The 24,887-nt window shown below is 40.5% G+C and overlaps 2 protein-coding genes across 2 annotated transcripts; both read right to left on the minus strand.

The window, feature by feature from the left end:
• Positions 1-1,351: 1,351 nt before the first annotated feature.
• Positions 1,352-3,801, minus strand: pfdn5 (prefoldin 5). The gene is made up of 6 exons (XM_079679788.1): positions 3,644-3,801; positions 3,181-3,283; positions 2,516-2,547; positions 2,334-2,408; positions 2,113-2,218; positions 1,352-1,754 (listed from the first exon to the last, which is right to left on the minus strand). Exons 1-6 carry the CDS (start codon positions 3,707-3,709, stop codon positions 1,669-1,671), a joined length of 468 nt encoding a protein of 155 aa, XP_079535914.1. The 5' UTR covers positions 3,710-3,801; the 3' UTR covers positions 1,352-1,668.
• A 903-nt stretch (positions 3,802-4,704) lies between these two features.
• Positions 4,705-23,998, minus strand: espl1 (extra spindle pole bodies like 1, separase). The gene is made up of 32 exons (XM_079683130.1): positions 23,840-23,998; positions 23,604-23,692; positions 23,062-23,364; positions 20,375-21,118; positions 20,162-20,263; positions 19,895-20,006; positions 18,744-18,871; positions 18,036-18,229; positions 17,677-17,919; positions 17,349-17,493; positions 17,015-17,174; positions 16,762-16,901; positions 16,127-16,261; positions 15,922-16,038; positions 15,649-15,820; positions 15,400-15,537; positions 13,339-13,495; positions 12,551-12,660; positions 11,257-12,374; positions 10,638-11,058; positions 10,354-10,473; positions 9,097-9,310; positions 8,757-8,962; positions 8,477-8,604; positions 7,467-7,589; positions 7,149-7,298; positions 6,877-7,044; positions 6,311-6,415; positions 5,994-6,109; positions 5,816-5,899; positions 5,237-5,401; positions 4,705-5,146 (listed from the first exon to the last, which is right to left on the minus strand). Exons 1-32 carry the CDS (start codon positions 23,961-23,963, stop codon positions 4,945-4,947), a joined length of 6,633 nt encoding a protein of 2,210 aa, XP_079539256.1. The 5' UTR covers positions 23,964-23,998; the 3' UTR covers positions 4,705-4,944.
• Positions 23,999-24,887: the final 889 nt, after the last annotated feature.

Here is a 24,887-nt window from a genome sequence, read left to right on the forward strand (position 1 = left end):
CTATGTGAGGTCACCGCTGCAGTCGAGGCGGTGCATTCACAGACCTTGTGAATTATATGTAATATTACCCAGTGGTGCAAGAAGTGTTCGGATTCTTTACTACAGTAAAAGTAGGAAAACCAGATTGGAAATAATCCACTGCAAATTAATGCGAATAAAAACGTAGTTAAGTTAAATGATGTAAAATGTACTTAAAAGTATGATTATAAAACATATTCTAATTCTGAAATACCCCTTTTGTTTTGTTTTGCTGTAGTTGGTTCAGGTGGAGCCACTTTGATCCATTTGAAATCCTTTGACTGTTTGACAGTGAAAAAAAATAATGCTTTGTTTTTATGAATGGATAATGTTTTTTATGTAGAAATATAAGTCTGAAAAGTAACTAGTTACAAAAGCTGTGAGATTACTGTAGTGGAGTAAAATGTAGAACGTTTCCTCTTGAAATGTTGTGTAGTAAAAATTGAAATACAAGTAAAGTTCAAGTGACTCAATTTGTACTTAAGTAGAGTACTAACATTTATTTAGTTAGTGTTCAATCCTGGTGATTAGAATAATACCCAACATTGGAAGAAGTATTCATAAATGTTACTGTAAAAGTGTAGAGTAAAATAAAAAATAAATACTTGTGTACAGTACTTACAGTAAGTATATTTGATTAATAACATGTATCCACTGGAATTAGAATCGTCTTTAAATACTCTTTTAGGCTCAAATTAAATGTCCTTAATTCAAAATGTTCTGTAATCAGCTAAATAAAAATAAAAAGTATTATGCATAATGACTTAAATAAATGTTATACATCATTTTTGTGTGCAAAAAGTTACTAGTAGTAGCCTTAAGTGAGTGGACTTGAAATGGATATTGCAAAGAAAAGCAATGTCTTTTAGTATGATGGCTGATCACTGCATAAATTAATGCAGGATAAAAGGTTAATACTAGTTTGCGATGTGCAAGTCTTGATAGAAACAGTTGTGATATAATTAATCTGTTTTTGCTGGAATAATTTGAATAGGAGACTAGTCACTACACGCTAAACAAGTGTTGTCAACTCTGCACTTCACTTATGCCTTACAGGCTTTACATAATTGATAACATACAGGTGATTAAACTTGTGGCTGATCAGAGGATAGTATGGATGTCTACAGACTCGTGTAATTCTCAGTTTATCTCTGTACTGCTTTAACCCGGGCAGTTTAATTAAATAGCTACTAAGTGAAAACACCTTTGTATGTAGGTCAATACATCTTATGTAGTTAACTTACTTTTCTTTCCAAGAAAATCACAAATTAATAAGCACAACAATTGATTGTCAAGCACACTGATGAATACACAATGAGACAAACAATGTTCCTTGACTGCAGTGACCTCTTTAATTTTTGCAAACTAAAGGAAAACCCAATTTAATTGTTAAAAAAAAAAAAAGCCAAGTACACATGATTGCTTTACTGTGACAATAGCCTACTAATACTCTACTGGTGACCGGTTTGGTGCACTTATTTCAGGTAGAAACAAAAACATCTTCATTCTTCAGTATTTAACATGACATGCAAACTGATTTATTCAGATAAGAGGAGGGCATTTACTTGTCCTACAACAGTAGATGTGAGTAATTTGCACAGAAACATACAAATCCATCCCAAACATTTAGAGTTCAAACAGGTGTTCTCATTAAGCCTTGGCGGGCCCAATCATTGGTGCCGACTGCTGGTTCTGTTGCAGCTGCTGGATCTTCACGTTCATTACTTCAATCACAGCTGCAAGAAAGAACAACATGTGCACAGTGAATACACAGTCTGTGAGATACTGTCATAATAAAATATTGTTTTCTGGAAATGATATTTTTTGGAAGCATATGTATTAATACATTCATTTTATTTGTGTAAAATATTCTGCTATTCAGTGTTAAAGAAAATAATCCTTGTATATTTTAGGGAAAGTCTCACTGGAAATCTAGTGAAAATAGCTTTGTAATCATTTGATTTATAAACCGCTATGCATAATAATTATAGTACTTAGTATACAATTATTTCAAATTATACATTGGACATGCCTTTTAAGAAATTGCAATGACAACGTGAAAAAAGAAGACATATCTATACAAATGTAACTTACCTTGCTTCATTCCATGTTTTTCCTGAAGCGCTGGCTGAATTTTCTCTATCTGCTTTGTGAGGAATTCTATCTTGCGTTTGAAGAATTGTTTTGAGTCTTCCACATTCTAACAGACAAGTTGAGAGTTTAAATGTTTTACATGAGAATCATTTACATTACATTTTTACACAAGTTATTCAGCATCAAATTATTTATGGACAATCAAATACAAATATATTTGCCTTTTCAACATAGTAGCCTGTCCCAACATCCACTAGCACATTTTCCACATCATTTAATGATCCAGGGACGTACATCTGAGAAGAAACGTTAAGGACAAGTCTGTACATCTCAAGTAACACAACTTCCTTTAAATCACATCACAAGATAAATATATATTTTTACAATGTAAAACAAAGGATACAGAGCTGGTGAGTGGCACGAGCAGTTCTTTTCCTGTATGAGAATAAAGAGAAAGGAAAAAAAAATAAAATTGACTTCAGCAGCAGATGTAGTGGATGATATTAAACACTTTCATCAAACTGACATTACACCTTATAAAATATAATGCATGTTTAAAGCACATACTTTTGCAACAGAATGAGTGGGCCAATTCAAGAGAACCGTTTTTACGTTAGTGAGAGAAAGTCTTGAAAAGTTTGACAGCTGTACTCATCACATTTCAACATCAAGAAGAGTGTAGTATTAATTATCAAAGCAAATTAAGATCCACAGATGTCCTCAATTAGCCAGTCACTCCAGTAACTCTGTTAAGGTGCATCTTTGTCCCCCAGCTACATTTCCTCTCAATATTCCTAAGGTGGTCAAATATTGTATGCATGTCTGCCTGTGTCAATATGTTGAAATCTTCAGAGCCAATAGCCTTCTGATGCTATGCTCTTTAATACAACCTGAACATTGTGTAGAGGTTTTCTTCACTTTTTATATTTATTTCTAAACAGTGACTGGTCAGATTTTATCAGACGCATTTGAAACATCCCTCTATCTTCTGCTTTTGACTTCTACTGCCAGTATAGTCCTTACCATTAACTTTCAGTGATTTAGATCCAGAGTCATATTAATACTCACCTTTATTTTTTTGGTTCATGACGTTCATACTGTCTTTTGCTTCAACATATTTCGTCTGGACAACTTTGAGCTGACCTATTGAGGAAGTCAAGAACTCAACCTCCTGCAAAACATTCACATGTACAAAAACAACAGACATTAGAGAAGATACACCAAGCGAACCCACCTGTCCAAAGCCATATATAGCTAAAACGTACTTATTAACCACATGTGTTCCCACCTCATGTCACTTTTTATTTTATTTACTGTTGTCTACATGTGTTAAACAATGCCGGAAAGTCAAATCACGTTAACATGTTCAGCTTGCACACCAGGCTCTGGGTATTTAATTTCCGTTAGCTTCAGATGTGCTAGCTCGCCCCCCCCCCCACGCCCTCCCGTTTTCATTCAGATAATCGCCCACATAAAGACAATATAAAAGAGCACAGCGACATTTAATACGAACACACTACACACATATTACCTGATCTAGTTGGGTTTTGAGTCCCTCCAATTGAGGCAGGGAGAGGTCTGTGAGATTCACCGCCATGTTGGTAGCGAGATGCGAGATGACCCTTCGTGATTGTGTTTCCGGGTGAAGGGTGTGGGCGGGGATTTGTCTGAAACACCGCTCCCCTGTGGACAACAAAACAAATGCACCTGCTTCTTCCACCGAGAACTCAATTGTGCCATAACAGTCATTTGGTATGATGTAAAAAAAAAAAACGTTATGAAAAATGACAAAACGTTTGTTCTGATTGGTCAGAAGTCAAGAAATGTGGTACGGACATATTTTTGGGCACATTTTAGATGACATAATACAAATGTTTACCATTTTTTATTTATGTCTAAAGTCAGAACTTTGTTTTAGATCTGGAATAACACTAAAATTGTGTTTGATGTATTGTATAGGATTTATTTTCACTGCGCGTCTGCATTTATTCAATATGTAGCTTGTTATGAGCTTATGGATACCAAAATCTTGATTGTGTTCCTTGTAGTGTCTGAGATAAAGCCATTATCTTATGACGCTTTATCTAGTCTTTTACACATGGGGAAACAGTTTTTTCCCCCCTTATATATATAATCAATTCTATACAGTATTAGTAATAGTCCCATGTGCCCAAAGAATACATATAGTATAAAATAAGCATAACTCTTTAATTCAATAAGTACAAATGTCAGAATGCACTTTGAAGTTCAAGTCAATTTCATTATTGCCAGAGGAATTGTATACATCAGTAGAAACTTATGGATTTTATACTTTAATTTTGTCCAGATGTTTTTCCTAAATTATGTGAATTCAACACCTTTAACAATACATGGCCATATGTCAGAAGTAAAGAAACTAGTATTGTAAAAAGATGTGATGTCTAAGATTAAACTTACCACAGTAAACTGATTTTGTACCAAATAAAAAGTAACTTGTTCACAGTTACACAGCATGTTTCTTGTAAATTGTTAATAATACTGCATGTATAATTTTTCCCAGCTCTTTACATAATAGTGACTAATAATAGTCATTTTCAAAACGTAGACACAGACTGTATGCAAGAACACATTTTATTGAAATTGTTTGATTACATAAAAAATGCATTCAACACCAATTGCTAATAATAGCAATATAATAAAAATCATTCACACCGCAGTAAAAACATTAAAAAAATGGAAGCATCGGTTTAAATATAGAGAAGGCAGTTCTTTGATCTTCAAGTCATATTCTCAAAAAATTGCAACTTTAAAAATATGTTAACATCCAGATATTAAAAAGGGTTTGAAGTACATCTACTGCAGGTGAAGTGGTAAGCCATAGACCACAGGAGCCGCTCCGATGAGGTACTTCAGGTGTGTGGCCTGGCGTGACGGGCCCATATAATCCAGGAGGGGGGCTCCAGACCCAGCAGAGAGCCAAGACTCCAACAAGTACTTGGTGAAGCGATCAATATCCCGATCTGTAACATCCCACAGGTTCCCCAAAACGAAGGGGCTGAGAAGAAAAAAAGAAATAAAATGTATTAATAGTATTTATGATTATCACTGATCCTTATTCAGCTGCAAGTAAAGACGGGTATCTCACCAGCCTGCTATGAGATAGTTGAGGATGATGCCTTGTCCTTCCTGATCCCCGCGCACTGCCAGAGCAGCACTGCTGCAGCCGAAGAGCAGAGCCGCCGCTCTCATCTGACGCTTCAGGACCGTCTGGCTGTCCAGGAATCGTGCACCTGCACCGTGACCCACGTAACTAAAGATACACAGGGTAACATGGTGTAACATTGATGTTACAACGTAAAGCAGGATAGAATCTGGTGAATAATTCTTAATAAAACAGTTAAATACTGTTAGGTAAATGCTATCCTCTTCTGCATACTTGTAATATAAATGTTTTAACTTTTGACTGGGAGCTTTGAACAGAAAATGATCTGCTTAAGGCCTGCAACTGTTAAGTTTCTGCGGACATATTTTGTTTCCACAGCCTAAAACCTAAGAAAAGTTCATTCTCAAAGATTCAAAATGAAACGATTACTGTACAGACAATTGGAGTAATCATCACGTTTTTTGACTGTGTAATCTGTAACCAACTCCATCTTGCAGTGTTGTGAACTGTAATTATTGGTTTTATCCTCAGCCAGCCAGGTATTTAAGATCAAATACTCACATGTATAGATCCTTGGTAGCAACAACTTCTTCCAACTGACCCGTGTCAGGAGCAACTCCACACACACCGTCCCAATCCGGTTTGCTATAACAAGATTTGTAAAGTAGTAAATGGGAAGAAAACACACCGTGGACTGAAAGACAAATTATATTGTTTCCCCCATGAGTGTTGGTCTCACCTGCTGAACCATTCCTTGAATCGCTCTTGAGAGTTTTCTAAATTGGCATCAGGGTTCAGCACATAAAACACCTGCTTTGTATCCACACCTTGCTTCAGGATGGAGTCAGAGTCATTCTGAAGGAGAAGATGTAAATAACAACAAATCAGTGCTATTTGTCAGTAAACATACACACACAGCAAAACCAGGGTCATTCCTCCAGTTTTCTCCTTCAATTTACACAGTTGTGGTGATAGACACCACTGAACTTCACTGGGAGGAAGTTAAACAGCACCTTCACAGGCCATATTGGCTCAGTAATAGATCTTAAATCTTACCTCTTTCTGAATGCTCAGTCCAATCAGTGAGTGCAGAGAAGGCATCCGGCTGACCGAGCGAGACCTTAACATGGAGATGCTCTCCCATGGCAGCTTCTGAAGGTACTGGAAACGTAAGAGGATAGAAGATTAAACCTCTACATTTGGGAGAAAAAAGGCTTCCAAAAGCACTACCAATGTTTCTCTAGGTTACAAAAAGTTAAATCTAAAGACTTAAAAACACAGAATTAAATTAAACCCAGTAGTGGTCAGATTTAGTCATTTACGATGGAAAATAAGTATTGATGACAACAAGTCGAAGAGCTAAAATAACTAAGTACATGGACCAAATTAAATGATTAGTTAAGAATACAAGTATAGTATAGAAACAGCAAGAACTGGCTAAAATCAATTATAAAAAAACAATTAAAAAAACAATACAACAGATTTATTCTGATGAAGATCCACTTTATTATTTGCAGGTAATAATAGTAGGACATTCATTTTGATAACATGTCAGAGCTTTCTTCCAAATACAAAGCAGACTATAGGATAGTGAAGTATTTAACAAAGCTAATGAAACCAACCTTGTCCAGGATGAGAACCACATGGCCGCGGGGCTCTTCTCTGTCAGCGAGCCGGGTCACAGCTGTAAGAAGCAGCTGCTCACACTCTGTGTCCCACTGTGGAGAAACTCCGAGACCAAATCTCCTTAGGTCTGCTTGGGAGAGCTCAGGGGAGGCAGAAAGCAAAACCTGAAACACAAGAGTCAAAGTGTTAGGGTCTGCCGTTATGCTGTTCCTAAATGGAAGGTCTGATGCTGCTGCTAAAGGTCCATGAAGCTAAAAACAACACACACCTTTAACATGTCCTCGCTAACTGTCACTCCCTTTGCAGATAAGGACTTGCAAAGGTGCCGGGCTTGTCTGGAGGGCTCAGGGTCCGATGAAAGAGGTAGAAGAAAGCTCCTCCAGCATCCCAGCAATCTCTCCATCTCCTTCAACAGTCGCTGAAAGAAAAGAAGTAGGAGCTAAATGAGACAAAAACATTGATTTTGTATCCTGTCAGTGGAAGTGTATAACTGAAGTATATCTATGTGAATAGAACAGGCATTGTAAACCCCTCAGGGTCCCGGGCAGCACCCTCGGTCTACCCCCCCCCCCCCCCCTCCCCTTACCTCAACTCGAGAGTCAAGCGCCCAGCGGCCCTCCCACCACTGGGCTTTCTCAGACACGCAGCTCACAGCCTTCTGCTCCACCTGAATGCTATCGATCTCCTGCACCAGCCAACTGATGGGGTGCTGCAGAACACATAGAGACAGAGACAGAGTTATAATCTTAGATGTTAAGGATGAACAAGATTATTTCATTGCAAGATACTTTGTTGAATTTAGTGTAACATATTTACTAATTGATGCAAAGAAAGCAGATGCTGTGTTCACCATTTTGGGTGTATGTGGGGTATTACATTACATGTCATTTGTTAGATGCTTTTATCCAAAGCGACTTACGGCCAGTCCACACTACAGCTTCAAAAACGGTTTCCAACGCGTCTGCCCATTCACTTTGAATGGGGTGACGTCACGCTGCCTTGCTTTTCGCCGAACTGAATTGTGGGTAGCAGAGCGGAGCTTTCCTGGCGTTTCAGGCTGCAAAAGTTGAGCAATGTTCAACTTTTGAAGCTTCTGAAGCTTTCGGTGGAAGCGTCAGCTAATCAAATCATATGCCAGTACAAGCTCTAGCCAATCAAACCGCTGCTTGTGTGTCAGGGGCGGGAGATTCATGTGATTGGTTGTTGGTCGAGCTTCAGACACGCCCGCCGGCAAGCTTTTTTTGAAGCCGTAGTGTGGACGGGCCGTTACATACTCAATACTGTGGGCAATCCCCACAGGAGCAATTTGGGGTGAAGTGTCATGCCCAGGGACACAACGACATGCTGACTGCAGTGGGACTCAAACTTGCTATCCCCTGATTCGAAGTCCAGCACACTATCCTCTGAGCCACAGCCTCATCATATTTACATTCAATTAAACTACAATAGTAAAAAAAATTATTTAGCCAGGTTACTTGATAAAGAATGGACGTGTGAGCATGGGGAAATTCACCATGTTTCTTAAGCCGTAAGTAATTACAATGGTCTGGTTTCAGATTGTGTCTACCTACTCGTACCACAATTTGCCATCCTCACCTGTTGTTTCGAGGTGGAGATGTGAACAGTGACCGGTGCAGCTCCCTTTTCAAGACGGGACAATATTATGCTGTCACCCACCTCTCCAGGTTTTACTCCAAGCACAGACAGCACACACACTGTCACCCCTGTAAAGGGAAAGAGAGGGATGCACCAAGAGAAAGGAGTTTGCTTATCTTATTAGGAACGGAAGCATCCAGTAATCTGAATTAAATCAAGTCATTAACAAGACAACACCTTAAAATGTTCCCATTTTGCTACTGAGATCTAGATTCTTTACCTGTGGGAAGGTGTTGAATTTGTTGGGTAAACTCTTGGCAGTGGCTCTTGGGGAAAGACGATGAGTCAGCAGTTGGGAAGGAGAAGATGTTCTCCAACTGTGCCAGCCTCTGTTCGGTAGAGTTCTTGGAATCGTTCGGGCCGGGCTCACCTAGACTCAGAGCATCCATCTTGTCTGTGAGCTCATTGGAAGCCTTTTTCAGCTTTCTGTTTAAAACACATCAAGGGAATGTGAATTAAACAATGTGTAAAATCATTGAATTTGGGATATCTGGATAAAAAACCCAAAATGTTGGTAAGAGAGAAATCTAGACTTCACAATATACAAACAAGATGCTTACTTGAGACAACTAGCTAAATGCCTGATTGTGTGATGACGACTTGTGATTCCCAAAGACTGGGCGTGCAGCATCGCTGTAGTTATGGGGTCCTGCTGTCCCTTGGTCAACGCCAGTAAAGCACAAAGGGTGGTGTAGATGGAGGGGGAGGGAAAGTGCTGGAGGGCCAGCCAGGCTGTGAGGAGCAACGACTCAACATCCTCCAGTGAAAGATTGTCTGAGAAAAAGAAAAAGTAGACGGGATTTGATTAACAAAGTTAAACAGCTACCTATAACGGCCCGTCTACACAGCAGCGTTAAAAAAAATCTTCCAACGCTTCTCTGCCCATTGACTTTGAATGGGGTGACGTCACTTTGCCTCGCTTTTCGCCGAACGGCATTGTGGGGAAGCAAAGCGAAGATTTCCAGGATTTTCAGGATTCAAAAGTTGAGCAATGTTCAACTTTTGAAGCTGAGGTGGAAGCGTCAGCCAATCAAATCCCGTTTATGCAAATCTGACAGTACAAGCGCTAGCCAATCAAACTGCGTGCAAGCTGGGAGAGCCAGACCGCAGTTCATTTTCTATATTCCTGAAAATGGAGGAGAAATTAGTTATTGCGATAGCAAATCACCCGGTTCTTTATGACCAGTCGCTAATAACTCACCGGGATACAAACCGGAGGAACCAGGCATGGAGGGAGGTGGCAGAGACAGTGGGTGAAACTGGTAGGTTTTCGCCTGTTTGGGGATTTTATATCCAGTTTACTTCGTTTTAACATTGCTATTGCTTTGTATGTCGGGGGCGGGAGATTCATGTGATTGGTTGTTGGTTGCAAAAAATCCCCTTTCAGACACGCCCAGCTCCAAGATTTTCAAGATTTTTTTAAAGCTGCTGTGTGGACGGGCCGTAACAGTTTAAGGCTGCTGACATCTTTATCTCAGCTTCTGGCTGATCAACCACAATGCTGACTAATGTCCATAGGAGATACAGAGTGGTTCAGATTAAAAGGCAAATAAACAAGCCAGACCGTTGCTTTGATTAAAATGACTGATTTCTCTGAGTTTGAGAACAAACATTTGGAATAATGCAACTACATAAAACAACAAAAAACATAAATTCATCTAGTTATTAGACATTTGAATGGAGAAAAGTACAAGTACATCTTAGATATCATAGCCCTAACTATTGCTTTTGGAGTGTATTTCTATGGCGAAATGCTTGAACGTATGTGATCAATTACTGCTTTAAGAAAAGACTGTAATGACATGTTTCCCTCTCACCTGGCCTGGTGTCGGAATGAGAGAGGTGGGTCAGTGGAGCTTCTCTCAGATGACCTCTGCTCTTCAGTTCAGACAGGGGGTCTCTCGCACAATACGTATCCCTCCGCAGCACTTCGAAATCTGTGTGGAAAGAGTTAAGAAGAGTTGTGGTCTGCATCACATTACATGTTCTTGTATAGTGTAATCTAATGTACAGGATGGTATACACTCAACGTGGAGTCTGTATCAATTAGGAAATGTATTAAACGTATCTGACAAAGTTCACCATTGCATAAAATACTCACCAATATCTTTGCTAAGATTGTCCTCAGTCTCAGTGTCGGATGCCCTGAGCTGCTCCATGCTGATGTCCAGAACTCCAGTGGTTTCCTCCTCGATGGTCCGCATCTTGTCGGGCTTCTCCAGTGAATCTGGGTCTGGCCTGGAAAGCTCCTTTCTGGATCTTCCTCTTCTTGCTGTGGCAGTGTGACTGACCACAGTCTCGTCATCCTCAGAAGAAAACGACTGGGGGAGTGCAGTGGTCTTCCTCCCCTTGGTCTGCCTCTTGGCTGGGACCTTCTCTGCAGGAGGGGGGTCTGGAGCCGTTTTACTGTTCTGCGCAGCTCTTCTTGTGGTGGCTCGCTTTTTAGGGACATTTGTTTTTTTTTCTCCCTTAGGCTCGGCTTGGGTGTTGGATTCCGTGTCACTCTCATCGCTAAAATCCAGCTGTATTGAAATATTGCAAAGAAGATTCAATTTTTTTATTATGCATGCGTCTTAGTTCATATTAAGCTGTCTTTGGCTCTTTTCTTGCTGTAACAAATGCACATTTCTCCTCTGTGGGACGAATAAAGCTATTCTGATTCTCATTTCCCCCCACATAATAACAAACAACTATACGTTATGCAGCAATAAAATGCTTACCTTGAAAAAGGGTTTATTTGTGCGTCTGGGGGCTCCAGGGACAGGTTGGGCTTTTTTCCGTTCTGGTGACAACTCTTCATACACATTGAACTGTATCTTAGGAGCAGTCCTCTGTGCTTTCTGCTCTGTGGGAGGGGCTTTTACCTTTGGAATAGGAGTACAGAACAAAGTAGGTACCTCTGTGTTAAAGCCAAAAGCTCCAAGGTCAGGCTTCACCCTTACTGGCATCATGTGAATCAGCCGCTTTCCTTTGGTGGAGGAGCCAGCCCCCTGAATCCTGGGCGGGACAGTCCTCACCTTCTTGGCCTCCTTTGTTTTGTCAGGAATTTTTTTAATGGACTCTTTGGGCTTTTTAAGCAAGGATGAGGGAGGCACTGCTTTCTCTTCTGATTTCAGATCTTCCTTTGATGTGTTCCAAGTCCAAGCATTTGAGAAGAACTCTTCTGGAGTGCAGCCCTTTTTCTCAGCCAAGGTAACCAATGACACAATAGCTTTGGTTGCCATTAGGCCTGCTCTCACGGGTCCGAGCACATGTGAAGTTGTGGAATCAACAAATGCCAAACCAGCTTCCAGTACTTTCCATATCCCACAAACCTTGTTGTGCCTTGGCTCCAGTGCAGACAGGGCCATGTGGAGGTAGACGCGGCCCACCACGTCATGCATCAGGGAGGGTTTAGAGGATCTTTTTGAAGGTCCATGGGGAGGAAAGAGTTTAGCCAATTTTGCCCCAACTTTGGCAGCAACACTCTTGCAGCGAGTTAATGTTGCCGATTGAAGTTTGAAACTGACTTTGGCGTCGTTGGGATCGAGCTGGAGGATGAGGTCGGCCTGAGTGGCGGCCCAGCGGGCGGTGGCGCGGCCCAGACAGGGCTCAGAGCAGCAGGGGCAGGGGCAGGCCGGTTCATGGGCCAGGGAGGAGAGCCAGCGGCGAGGCTGGACTTTAAGAGGGGGTGAGCTGCTCAGATCCCTCACTATAGGCTCTCTGTTATTCCACCTGGTTCTCAGCATGCCTTTGAGATCATCCTCCAAAGCAGGAAGGGGCAACTGTGACTTCTTCACAGGGCGACCTTTCCTAGGTTTGATTTTCACTTCTGCCTTCTGCACGTGATCAGAGAAATCTGAAGAAAAACCAATACAAAGAAGTCCATTTAGTTGTTCAAGAAAACTGATATGCTTCCTAATGCTGCTGGCAAAGAACACAAAACAAGTCATTATTATTTATTTTGCAAATGTCTGAGTCCGATCAATCACGTTACAATTTTACTAAAAACATGGTGCTTTGTTTCCAACATACCTGTACATAGGTCCAGAAGATCTCTGACTCTGTCTAAATCAATTCCACTTTCATCTTTCTCCCCCAGCATCAGCTCCAACTCGGCTTTGATCACCAGTAGCTCCGCACATCTTAAACAATGACAAAGAAAAGGAGGAGTTAATGCCATCACAACAGCAAGAGTTGGTGTTGTTTCCTCAGTTTTATATTCATTGTGCCGTGTCCTGGGCCTATTATAACTACAAAACATTGTTAAGCATGCACTAATGGAACTAATTAATACGGTCACAATGTTACATTTAAAAAAAAAAAAGGTACACATGAACAATACAGCACTTAAGAGCCCTGCAATACATGGAAAACACCGTTAACATAATAAAGCAGTTCAGCTACAGCACTACACCTCATTAGAGTTAAATCACCACCTCTATGAAAACAAATCTATAATAAGCTGGTTTAATTAAGATGTACTACTGGGCCGTTCTATTTAATTGCATCAGACTGTACAGGAGGAGTTATCGGATAAAGTATAACATTTAGGAATTTTAAATCAATAAAGCGCAAGAGCACAATGCTGTATAAATTGTATTTTACATGCTCAACCGAGCACTGGTGCATTTTCAGGTCTAATGAATATGCTTTAACACTACATCAAGCTTAACAGCCCAAAGAAGATTTAGCATTGTGCACTACAGGAAACTAAATATTTAAGAATAGCCGGTTTGAGCTAATAATATCAGGGCCCCATCCATCCTTTGGATCCTGCTTTACCATTTGGAGTTAACCAACTATCATGCACATGTACGTACTGGCTGAGTGCTTGCAGCTTGGTGGCCAGTTTCAAAGCTTCTAGACACTGGAGCCTGGCGTCATTGATGGCTCCACAGCTGCTCCTCACAGCCACCATCTTCATAGAGCAACTCAGCAGCTCTGAGAGCAGCTGCCATTTCAGCACCAAGTTATCTCCTGCACAGGGCGAGGGGATCAGATAGAAAGATTGTATTACCCTTTTAGCAGACCGACAGTACATGTACAATCAGGGTATATGCAGGAATCCTGAAGTCAAATTTAATACCTTTTAAGACCTTTTTTAAGACCCTTTCCATGCATTTTAAGACCTCATCGCAACTTTGAGTTCTAACCGGTTATATTGGCAACACACTTTACCTCACATTTACTATATTGATTGTAAGATAGCAAAACTAAACAGAGTGCAGACAGACTACTGAAGCCTTCTCTCCACATGAACTTCAACCTCTCCGTGAAGGTCAGGTTTAATGCAGTATGCTGCTTTGTTGCTTCTGTACTCTTTGCTCTTTCATTCCAGTAAAACTCCTCAGAAAACATTAGAAACCAGTATTTGACCAATAAACAAAACAATTGACAAAACTTTGAACTATGAAATATGTTAAACTTTGGTGAGCTTCAGCGGGGTAATGCCATAGGAGCTCCCTCACAAATACCCAGGGGTTAAATTGGGCTGGGGCTGTCCGGGGCTAAGCCCTGGCACATAAGACGATGCTCTGACTTCATCACCCTCACACATTTGTCATATGTTTACAAAAAAGGATATATATGTTAAGACTTTTCTCGTTCTTAATATAGACTATATTTAGGGTCTATATGTGTTGACTTTACTTTAAAATAGCAGATCTCTGTGACCGTATATAGTTTGGCTTAGACCCCGGCCCCACACGGTAAAACGCATACGCAAGCGCAAAAAAGGCTTTCTTTCACACGCATTCGATTTATTAACGTGTCCGTTCACACTAGACCGCTGCAAATGCTGGAAACGATGTAGTACATATGTCATGCCTGTAAGTGGCGCTGCTGCCGCCCGAAATACACCAAAAGCAGCGAAGAAGAACCCGGAGCATGGTTGCCATGGTTGCCCTTCTGTTTATTCTCCTTGGTGGACGGCGTGTTCTCCTGCTGTATCTCTCAGGTAGTCCACCAGCAGATGAAAAACACCCACCTCTCCGCCTTTTCCAAGGAACGAGGGGACCGTGGGGCAGTTTCCGTAAAAAAAATGTTCCGCCGGTCAACATGTCCGTTAAAGTTTAAATCTTCCGTACAAAATTAGGAAAGTGCTGGTCAGAGGTCTTCTTTGTTATTTATTGAGCTTTAAAACAAATTGATAACGACTCTGTTCTCTGTATAATAATATAATAATATTTAATAAACAGTGACTGCCTCTCTTTTCCTCCCCCTCTTCTGACAGCCCAGCAGCAGCAGGAGACGTGGGGAGAGGGAGGCGGGCTCTTTCATCGTTATCAGAAAATGATCATATAGGGCACACACGGAGCCGTTGGACCCCCAGAGCGTTGCGTATGCCGGTCTTCCCACCTTGGGACCCGTTAACGTAGTCGTTTATTCCCCCCCCCCACACACACACACACAGAGCGGAGCAAGGCAACGAAACAGCGCGCTATGCATGGGGCCGCCTTGTGGGGTTTCCCGACATGTCGTTTCAGTAAATTAAAGGGTGTTTCATGTTGTCGTTGCTGTGGGACTTCTTAATACCTTGGAAAATGCCATTTAATCCTTTTTAATACTTTTTAAAAGCCTTAATTTTCGCTAAATTGATTTATCAACTTTTAATACTTTTTAAGACCCCGCGGACACCCTGACAATGGAAACCTTGTGGACATCTCTTAGACTTGGCTCTCAAAACTGTTAAAAGAACAGCATTAAGAGACACTACATAGTTGAATAATACAAACTAATACACACAATGAATTAAACAATGGCAGAGAACAAAAGACATAGAAAAGGGCTTTGTACAACCAACATTGCAGGAAAACCCTACAGGAGACATTATTGTTGTATTAGCAGCATGTATTGTCAGTCCATGTGTGGGACAAACGTACCTTGGTCGATGAAGCGTGTGTCTGAGCAGCTGCTGCTGTTGTTGTTAGTCCCGTATAGCCCCTTCCCCACTAAAGCGACCAGCAGGCTGCACAGAAGCTTCAGGCTCTCATACAGGGCAGTGTCCAGGCTTCTTGTTCCTGAGAAATAATCACAAGTCCTTACTTAATGAAAGCTGCAATCCACTCCTTTACATTGCAAAATGCAAACTTTAAACCATTTAGTTGAATGAAGTAAATGCCTTAGCTTACCGTGCTGGGTGATAAGGTTTCTCTGGGCTTGTGGCAGTGCATCTGAGTCCAAACTCAGATAGGAGCTGCAGGTCTGGAGCGTGCGAGCCCGCAGCAGGTACAAGCTCTTTGACTGCCTCTGCGTGTTCATTTCTTTCAGCACCTCACACAGATATGTTACCCCATGATCCACCTGATATATGCCCAAACAGGAGAGGGGCAATTTGATAGACTGAACTAAACCATCCAAAAACAATCATATATTAAAATAAATATTGCTAGTGCGTGACCTACCTGTCCTGTGCTGTAGCAGTACTGAGCTTTCAGCAGAACTGCCGTCATAGACAGATAAGAAGGTCCATCATCGGAGGGCACAGAGGTAAGAAACTTCTCTGCTTGCTCTAGTTGGGCCTTCAAAATAGTACAATAAACAAAGTGAGATGCAGCACAACAAATAAAATATGTTACTACAGTGTGAATAATTATAAAGCTGCATTACCAAAGCCAGATCAGGGGAGCCCATATCCAGAAGGATGCTGGCTGACTGACAGAGGGAGGTGGCACATCCAGGGGCGTCAGCGAGTTCACGTGAAAGTCCAATCGCAAGTTGGTAAGCTTCCAGAGCCTTCAGAGGCTATAAAAGAGAATAATGAGATTGTCATTAATACCGCTGCTCTAATAAGCGAGCAACACTTCTAACAATCTGACCAAGGAAAACACACTAAAATACCTCTTTTTACAGTAAAATAAATCACTTTTTCTGATAATGGTTGAATCCACTATCAGATACACACTTTTCATGAAATAAATTGCAAAAGAATGCTGCAATGTATGCCTTTCAAATATGGAGAACCCTGCTTTCTCTTAAAGCTGTTTTGGCTAAACAAAACAAGACATTTAGGGACAACATTTTGGCATTTTAGTAATTGCTAGGATTTTTTTAATACTATTTTCTGACATTTAATTGACGACTAAACCATTAAATCTAGAAATCAATCACAATTGATAATGAAAATATTTTGTGTGGTTGTACCGCCTTGTATGGAAAACCTTAGGGGAATTATATCCATTTTAGTTTGACTTTTCATTAACAAACTGAGACTAAATCTTTGTGACCACATTTTGTGTCGTTACCTTTGCCATGAGTCTGAAGAGAGCCGCAGTCACAGCGAGGGAGCCACAGGTCTGTTGGGGGTTTCTGACAGAAGGCAGGACTTTACTCTGCAGAAGAGCAGACCACTCATCCAGGGCTCTTTCCAGAGGTTTGCACAGATCTTAAAAGAAAATGAAAAAGATTTCAGCTAATGATAAACAAAAAAAATATATCGTATTTAGCAGATAGTCATCATATTATACTGGTAAGATATAAATACATGCATATTCTTACTGTTCTCTGCAGCCAGGTTGAAATGCAGGCCTTCATAGACCGGAATGCTTTCCTGTGTTTTCTGCTTATCTTCATAATCTAAATCATTAGTTCCTATGGGACTGGCTGAACATCGTGACTGCTCTCTTGACTCTCGCTTTTCTTTGTCCCTTTCAATGCCCTGACCAAAAACACACAAACATCAGTAATTAATCACAAGATGCTTAGTCGATTTATCAAATCAAGACTTAAACACAGATAGATAAAAACCAGTATGATAACAGTCTTAAATTTCAGTTTCACTCGATTTTTATGACAGACAATAACTTGCATATTGATATCCTGACAAGCTCACCTCCTGAAGATTTTTCTCCAGAGTGCAGATATAGAGCCAGAGTAAAGCATGGGCCTTGTCATCCTTCAGCCTGTCTGCATTCTCTGGAGTCTCTGGTTCTCCTTCAAGTAGCCGTAGAGCTTCATGGGTGAAATCCACTGCCGTGCTGTGTAGTTACAAATTAACAAAATTAGTATATGAACAGAAAGATGATGCACCTGTTGGTCCAGCTTGTTGAGACTAACAGTAGAAATAGTTTGCCCTGGCCTGAACACACAATTTAGTCTGGATTTGTATTCATCAAGGAGCACCATTCATTAGGGAAAACGATCTAAATAAAAGCTCCTACCAGTCAGTCTGTTCACTGAAATCCTGGTAACACACAACTTGGGCCATTTCAGAGAGATAGACAGCACGCAGATGTGTGTGTGAGCTGTCCTCATGGCAGATGTCCAACAGATCACAGAGTGTGTTGTAACGCTCCTGAGACGTGTCTCCTGCCACATCCTTATAGGCACGTAGCTCTTCCTCCAATAGGCAGAGCATTACTCTCTCATCAGGGACGTCGGGTCCAAATCCATCATGTAATGTCCTGTTTCAGGATGGACATGTTGCCTTTACATTAATATGCAATGATCTACATTCTCTGAGAGCTTAAATGTTGTCACAAACGTCAGAAAGAGTCTTTGCATTATAACTTGTGTGTACCTGAGACGGATGTCCTCCTCAGAGTTACGGGCAGCGTCAGTCTTTGTTTTCACCCACAGAGAGACAGGTTCAGCCATGTGAGAAGTGATGTTGTCCCCCAGAGCCTTCAGCCACAGGATGACCCAGTCCAGCGCCCGCTCCAGATGTCCGGCACGCCGAGACGTCTGCACAGCCAACATGAACGGGCGGCTCAACTGAGGAGTGAAAAGCCATGTTAAATATGACATTTGTCTTGAATGTGAAAACATTATTACTTACCACAAATGGGAGTCAGATACAAATTGTCCATATGATGATGCTGATGTGTGCAAACTTCTGGAGCAAGCTCAAAAGTTATAAATCTCCACATAATTTCACAGAGTATTGTATCAAATATCTTGCAAAGAACATAAAGTACACCTATTGAGATACACACATTCAACAACAATATCTCAGTCTGCCATAAATGTAAAGATGTTATTTTTAATTATGATCCGGCTTTGTGAAACGAATACAGAATAAAACTTTTAAAAATGTTTACATTTGTCAAAGTGGATATTCCTGAGGATCCTGAGATGTGGATCCTAGAAAACTTGAAGCCATTGAGCAAATATAACTACTTCAAACTGATACATCATCGTAGGTAATATGTATATTGACAACCAAGCATGATGTAATTTGTATAGTATAGTCTGTCATTCTTAAGACAATGTATATGATAAAACTTACCCTATCGACACAGAGCGAGGTGGGGCAATTCTTGCTTAGTTCCCGACAGAGGATTTCAACCAGAGAGAAGGCCTGGTCATAGAGACGCCGGTTGTAAAATCCACAAGCTAAGTTGCTCACAGAAATCACTGCAAGACACATGGTATCATAAAATTAACTAAATGTCATACAATATTATACATCTGTATTTTGCAATGCAAGTAAGCAGAGCTGCAACAATTGGCAGGATGAAAAACAACAACTTTTACTCTATCAATAAATAATATTTCAACAATAGGAGAAAATGCTGTTTTCAGTCTCTTAATTATAGAGGTAAAGTAAAAATCGTTGGGTTTTTAAATTGACAAAACAAGACATTTTAGGACATCAGCTCGAACCTTGAGATAGAAATGTCACTAAAAAGGCGCTTTCACACCGCAGTACTTTTCCCAAAAAGGTTAATCAGAATTTAGTTCATGAGAACTCTTTAGTTCTCATGAACTAAATACAGATCGCGTTCACACTGGAATAAATCCCTGGGGGAGGATTAGGCAAATGAAGCCGCTGACGTCACTTCTTCTTCTTCTGCTGCTGCTGCTTTGGGTTTACTGGCAGGCCGAAAACAACTTCACGGCGTATACTGTCACCCGAAGTCCCCGGCCGGAAGTCCTCGGAGATGGGGACTGGCTTCAGTAAATCGCCAGAACGCCGACACCTCATCTCCACCGCTCCCATGTTTTCTTTTGTGTTGCCATAAGTTAGTCTCTCTGCGTTTCTGTGCTGGGCTAATGCTAATAATGCTAATGCAAGGATAATAAAATGGCGGCTTCACAAAACGTTTTTTGAGTTTTACGGGGCGTGGTTTGCATTCCGCCCAGCCAATCAGACATAGGAACCTTTTTCTCCCACAAAAGTCCCTGCTCTCTAGCAGGGGTAAAAGGGAGTAAAAAGGTTCTCATGAACTAATTTTAGTTCCGGCTCTTTTTGGTGTGAACGCGACATTTCGGAACTATATCGGAACTAAAGTGGGAAAAGTACTGCGGTGTGGATGCGCCTATTGTCTGACATTTGGTAGACCAAACGATCAGCGGATGAGCCAAACAAAAAAAATCATAAGTTGCAGCCCTACATTTCTGAACCGCTAACACATTAGTAATTGAGAATGTAATCACCTGATTTGACGAGAAGACTTTCACTGGACAGTTTACGTAGTTCAGTCATCATCTGTCCAGCTGTGGCCTGGCAGTACAGCAGCACTCTGTCCAAGGTTTCACTGTTCTCCAGCTGAGAACAACAAATCACAATCAGTCAACTTGTAGCAGAGTACAATCCCAACGGCAGGAGTAGTGGCATCTGGGTGACTCTTCAGTATTGATACTATCATCATAATAAAATACAAAAATAAATATGAAAAAAGGATGCAAAAGAAGCAACCTCACCTGTAATGCCACCATGCTCTCATAGGCAAATCCAAAGCCTTGGTAGATATTGATGCAGAGAGCCTGCTGCAGTCTGCTGAGCTCAGCCTGGCATGTCGAACTCTGAAAATCAAACAGGCCAAAGGTTATTTGTTGAAAATACATTGACCACCTCTTTAAGCAATTAAGCACAGCACAAATGTGATTATTTTCAAGCTCAGAAATTACACTTACCTTCTTTAGAACCTTTATTATCTGTTCTTGGTGCTCCTCAAGAAAAGAAAAGAAAGCCAGGAGCACAGGTCCGCTCAATCCGTTGCTGTGGTCACTTTCGACAGCCCATAACACGAGTCCACATGCTTCTAGGACTGCGTGAGCTTCTCTGTCCCCCAGGTCAGCTGATAGAGACCTCAGGGCCCTCGCACACTCCGTCAGAGCCGGGCCACTCTCAACGCCGGCCTTCATTGTGGAATGAATCTTTACCGCCCACTTGCCGAGCACCACAGCTGTACACTGACAGTCAGCCAAGTCTTTGAGCTTGCTCTCAATTTCACTCAAAAAGGTGGAGGCCAGATCATAGTGGGCAAACTTACAAAGCATCTTCACTATAATCAGTGCCATTTCTGAGAGCGTATATATACTTGATGCCACAGTCAACTGCTTGGACCCAGCGCCATCGCTGCCAGTCCAACATCTGTTGAAAAGTGTCTGCATTTTCTGAAGGAGAAAATAAGCATTGTCCTTGGTTACCGTTTCAAAGCTACTCTCAAATTCCGTGATGGCGTCCTCTGTGTATATGGGGGCTTTGGAGATAGATGGGGTTGCACTGTCTGTGTCCAACAGCAAGAGGAAGCTCAGAGCTTGCATCTGGCAGTGAAGTTTGTCGTGTGAATTTAGGATTTTTATGTCTTTGGTTGCAGATAATCCATTCCAGAGCACCGAAAAGCAGCTTCGCACAAGAGCAAAGTAGTCCTCAGCCTATGGAGCATAAAACAATAACCTGGTTAGTTCTGATGCTGAAAACTAAATCATGAAGTGAAGATTTGGAATAGTGCTGAAACTAACAACTTCCATTACAAATGAATCTTGGTCATGTTCAACATTCTCTGCATCCTTTAGCTTATTGTATTTATTTATTTTCTGACATGTATATAGTTAACTTCATCTGCACTACTTGTGGACTGGTTTAGCTACATAACCTGCACTATTTTATTCTTTCATTTATTGTCTTGTGTCCTATATATAATATGTTGCATGTTGACCTAAGATTTCCATTGCCATAACTACACTGTAGCTACTGTGCATATGATAATAAAGCCCTTGAATTAGGGCTGCACGATATATCGTGTCGTGACGATAACTGCGATATTCACATCACTTGACGATTTAAAAAAAAAAAATTGGCAAAGTCACGCCCATCTACTTCCGGTCCATGTGACCTTATTTCGGAAACATTATGAATTGAAGTCAATGGAGAGAGAAAACGTATCTTTCGATCTCGTTTGAATTGTGCTACGAATTACTTATATGATGTTTGTCAATCTTAAAAAATAAAACATAAAACTGTTGAAATATAAGACTATGAAAAATACGCAACTAGAAAGACTACAAATCCCAGAGTCGCGTAAGTGATGTCATTAACGTTACACAGTACACTCGTGTTACTCACCGAAACCTTGTAAAGCCGGTCCCGCATGCTGGCTCTTACTGAACCGACTAACTCCCCTATTGTGTATATACAGCTCTCAACATGCCCAGACTTGTAGTCTCCTCTTTTAATACTTTTTGCCTCATTCTGTGAAATGTGCCATCTTGGTGTTGGTAACGTGTGTGAGACCAGAGTAGGGCTGCTCGATTATGGCAAAAATCATAATCTTGATTATTTGGGTCAATAATTGTAATTGCGATTATTAAATGAGATTATTCATTGACTTTGAAAACATCCATTTATTGGAGAGAAAAAAATGTGAACAGTATGTTTTAACAGTTGATTACCCTGAACTTTAAGTATAATTCAACTGAAACCCCCCCCCAAAAAAGTAATCGGTTTATCTCGATTACGTTGTTTTCGTAATCGTTACAAGCCATAATCGTAATCGCGATTAAAATACGATTAATTGAGCAGCCCTAGACCATTGAGCGTTTCACACCAAAAAATGTGTTACTTCACTTAACTTTTAAATTGACAATCAACTATGTGTAATTCGTGGCCCAATTCAAAAGGGATCGATAGATAATCTTTCTCTCTCCATTGACTTCAATACATAATTTTTCCGAAATAAGGTCCCATGGAGGTCCCCCGGAAAGGGAGGGACTTCGCCTCTATTAAAAGGTGACCCATCATGCAAAATGCACTTTTGTACGTCTTTTATACATGAATATGTGTCCCTGGTGTTCCAGGGAACTCACCAAGTGTCAGAAAACACAACCCTCTCTATTTTCCTCCATACCCAAATCTCTTAAAAAGGGGCTTCAACAGATCTGATACAGACTGATCCAGATTTGAACACTTCTGTGACGTCACAGGTTAGCGCTGCTAACCGAGCAAGCTCAGCTTGTTGCTCTGATAACTTAAGATCCAGACGTCCGTGACTAAAATCCTTCATCCGGTTAAATATAGTTACAAAAATAACAATTGTATAGCATTACAGTTCAAGAAAGAATGGATTGCGGGGTAAAAACTGTATTTTCTTCAATTCCTGTATGTTTTCATACTGCAATATATATCGCAGGGGGGACAAAAATCGCAATGTAAGTTTTTTCCAATATCGTGCAGCCCTACCTTGAATCCTAATCTGCTGATATTTTTTTCGTTTCAAACGTTTGGCCAATAAAATGTTAGAAAATTATAAAATAAAGCAAAGAAATTATTTAAATAGTTTACAATTTGTTTTCTGTCAAAGAATATCAATTACACATACCTGTTGAGCTACAGAAAGCCTGCCGTAAAGCAACCCAGCTACATGGCTACATTGATTGTGAGCTTCAAGGGAGCTTAGCTTTTTGACAATATGGAAAATGATCTTCTCCATGTACAGCGGACTGCTCTGAGCAACAAGTGCTTCAGAAACATCATAGCCGTGAAGAGAAAGCTCCACCAGCTGGACCAACACACTGACATGGTCAGAAATTGGAGATCCAACTCCGAGTTGATTGTTGCAGGCTCTGATGATCCTGTCACATATTGTGCGACCCTGGAGGCCGGGTTGACTCTTCACATACTTCTGCGGAGAAAATACATAAATAACAACAGGTTTAGAGTCTCTTTCAAAGGAGTTGTGTACGTTATCATACCGGGGTGGCACCATGCATGCTTATTTTAAACATATCAAAGGATATCGGCCGAATTTAACCTTTTAAACAGGCAGTCGTGTTGTTTAAATGCAAGTGCTTAAAACACGTTAGTGAAATAAATACTTGTTTCGTCGCTAGGAGTATGTGGTAGGTGTAGTTGTTTGCTAACCTGTAGTTCTTGACGTAAAACATCCGTCTCTTTCACAGAAGCAGTCTGCTTGATATATTCTTCCACTTTCAAGCACTTCATGTCGACAGCTGCATAAACAAGTTAATTCAGATTAAATACACTTTTGTTGATTTTGAATTTCGATAACGCGATTAGCTAACGTTAGCGTCAACGTTCATCACAACATGTTCTACTAACGTTAGTTTGGAATCGAATAACGTTAAACTGAGACTTACCTCTAAGGGAGAGTTTCGAAACAACACTTTCCTTTACAGCAGATAAAAAGGACACGTGTTCACAACGAAGCAAAGGTATGTTGTGTCTAAGATCAGTTTTAAGATTCAAATCCTCAGCTATCATGGAAACTACTCCCCGAACTGTTTTTGAAAGGTGTTTTAGCCAATCCGAGAGCATATCCGCTTTTACCCGGAAATGCTATGAATTGTGGGTGTCGTAGTTGTGTAAAATAACCGCTTGGCGCATAGAGTGAGGACATGAATCATGATATTATAGAAACACATAAATTCAGCAGAATGTCGATTATACATTTTGCAGTATAAGTCAAGAGTAAATATATATATATATATATATATATATATATATATTTATATATATATATGTGACATTTAGATTTTATATAAAGCCTTTTTGCTAATACTTTTTTTTTTTTTAAACACTACATTATTACAACAATAGGCCTACACACCATGAACAGCTCCCTGGGACAAATGCTTATTTTATGTTCAGTGTAAACCCATAGAGTGTGATTCCATTGGCAGTACATGTTTGTAATCCTTTTTTCTTTAATTGGTAGCAGGTGGACTGATCAGTAAATATGTTTTTGTTTGGAACATAACCACTAGAGGGCACATGTCCACACTCCCTCAACCGCCCAGGTTATGGCTAGAAAGGATCCGTCTAGTGTAAAGATGACGTCACGTTCTCGTTGTAACTCTCGTTGTAATCGGAGCGGCTCGGAAATACATCTACAGCAGTAACATGATGCAACATACACATGAATGCAGCAGCAATATTAATAGAAAAACATCAGACTTAATAGTAAAACACTGCAAGGGAACATTTTATTGCACCAGGAGCTATCTTGGGACTTTTACTGCTACAACGTTGACTTGCCTGTGAATAAAAAATAAACCATACTGTTGGTGATCTACAGTGTTGTTATTCTTCTTTGAACACCAACAAGACCACTAACACCCTATTTATACAATCACACTCCCTGTCATTGACATAATTAATAGATAGTTTAGCTTCTCAACATCATTT

The sequence above is a fragment of the Notothenia rossii genome (genome assembly GCF_949606895.1).
Source record: "Notothenia rossii genome assembly, chromosome: 5".
NCBI lineage: Eukaryota > Metazoa > Chordata > Actinopteri > Perciformes > Nototheniidae > Notothenia > Notothenia rossii.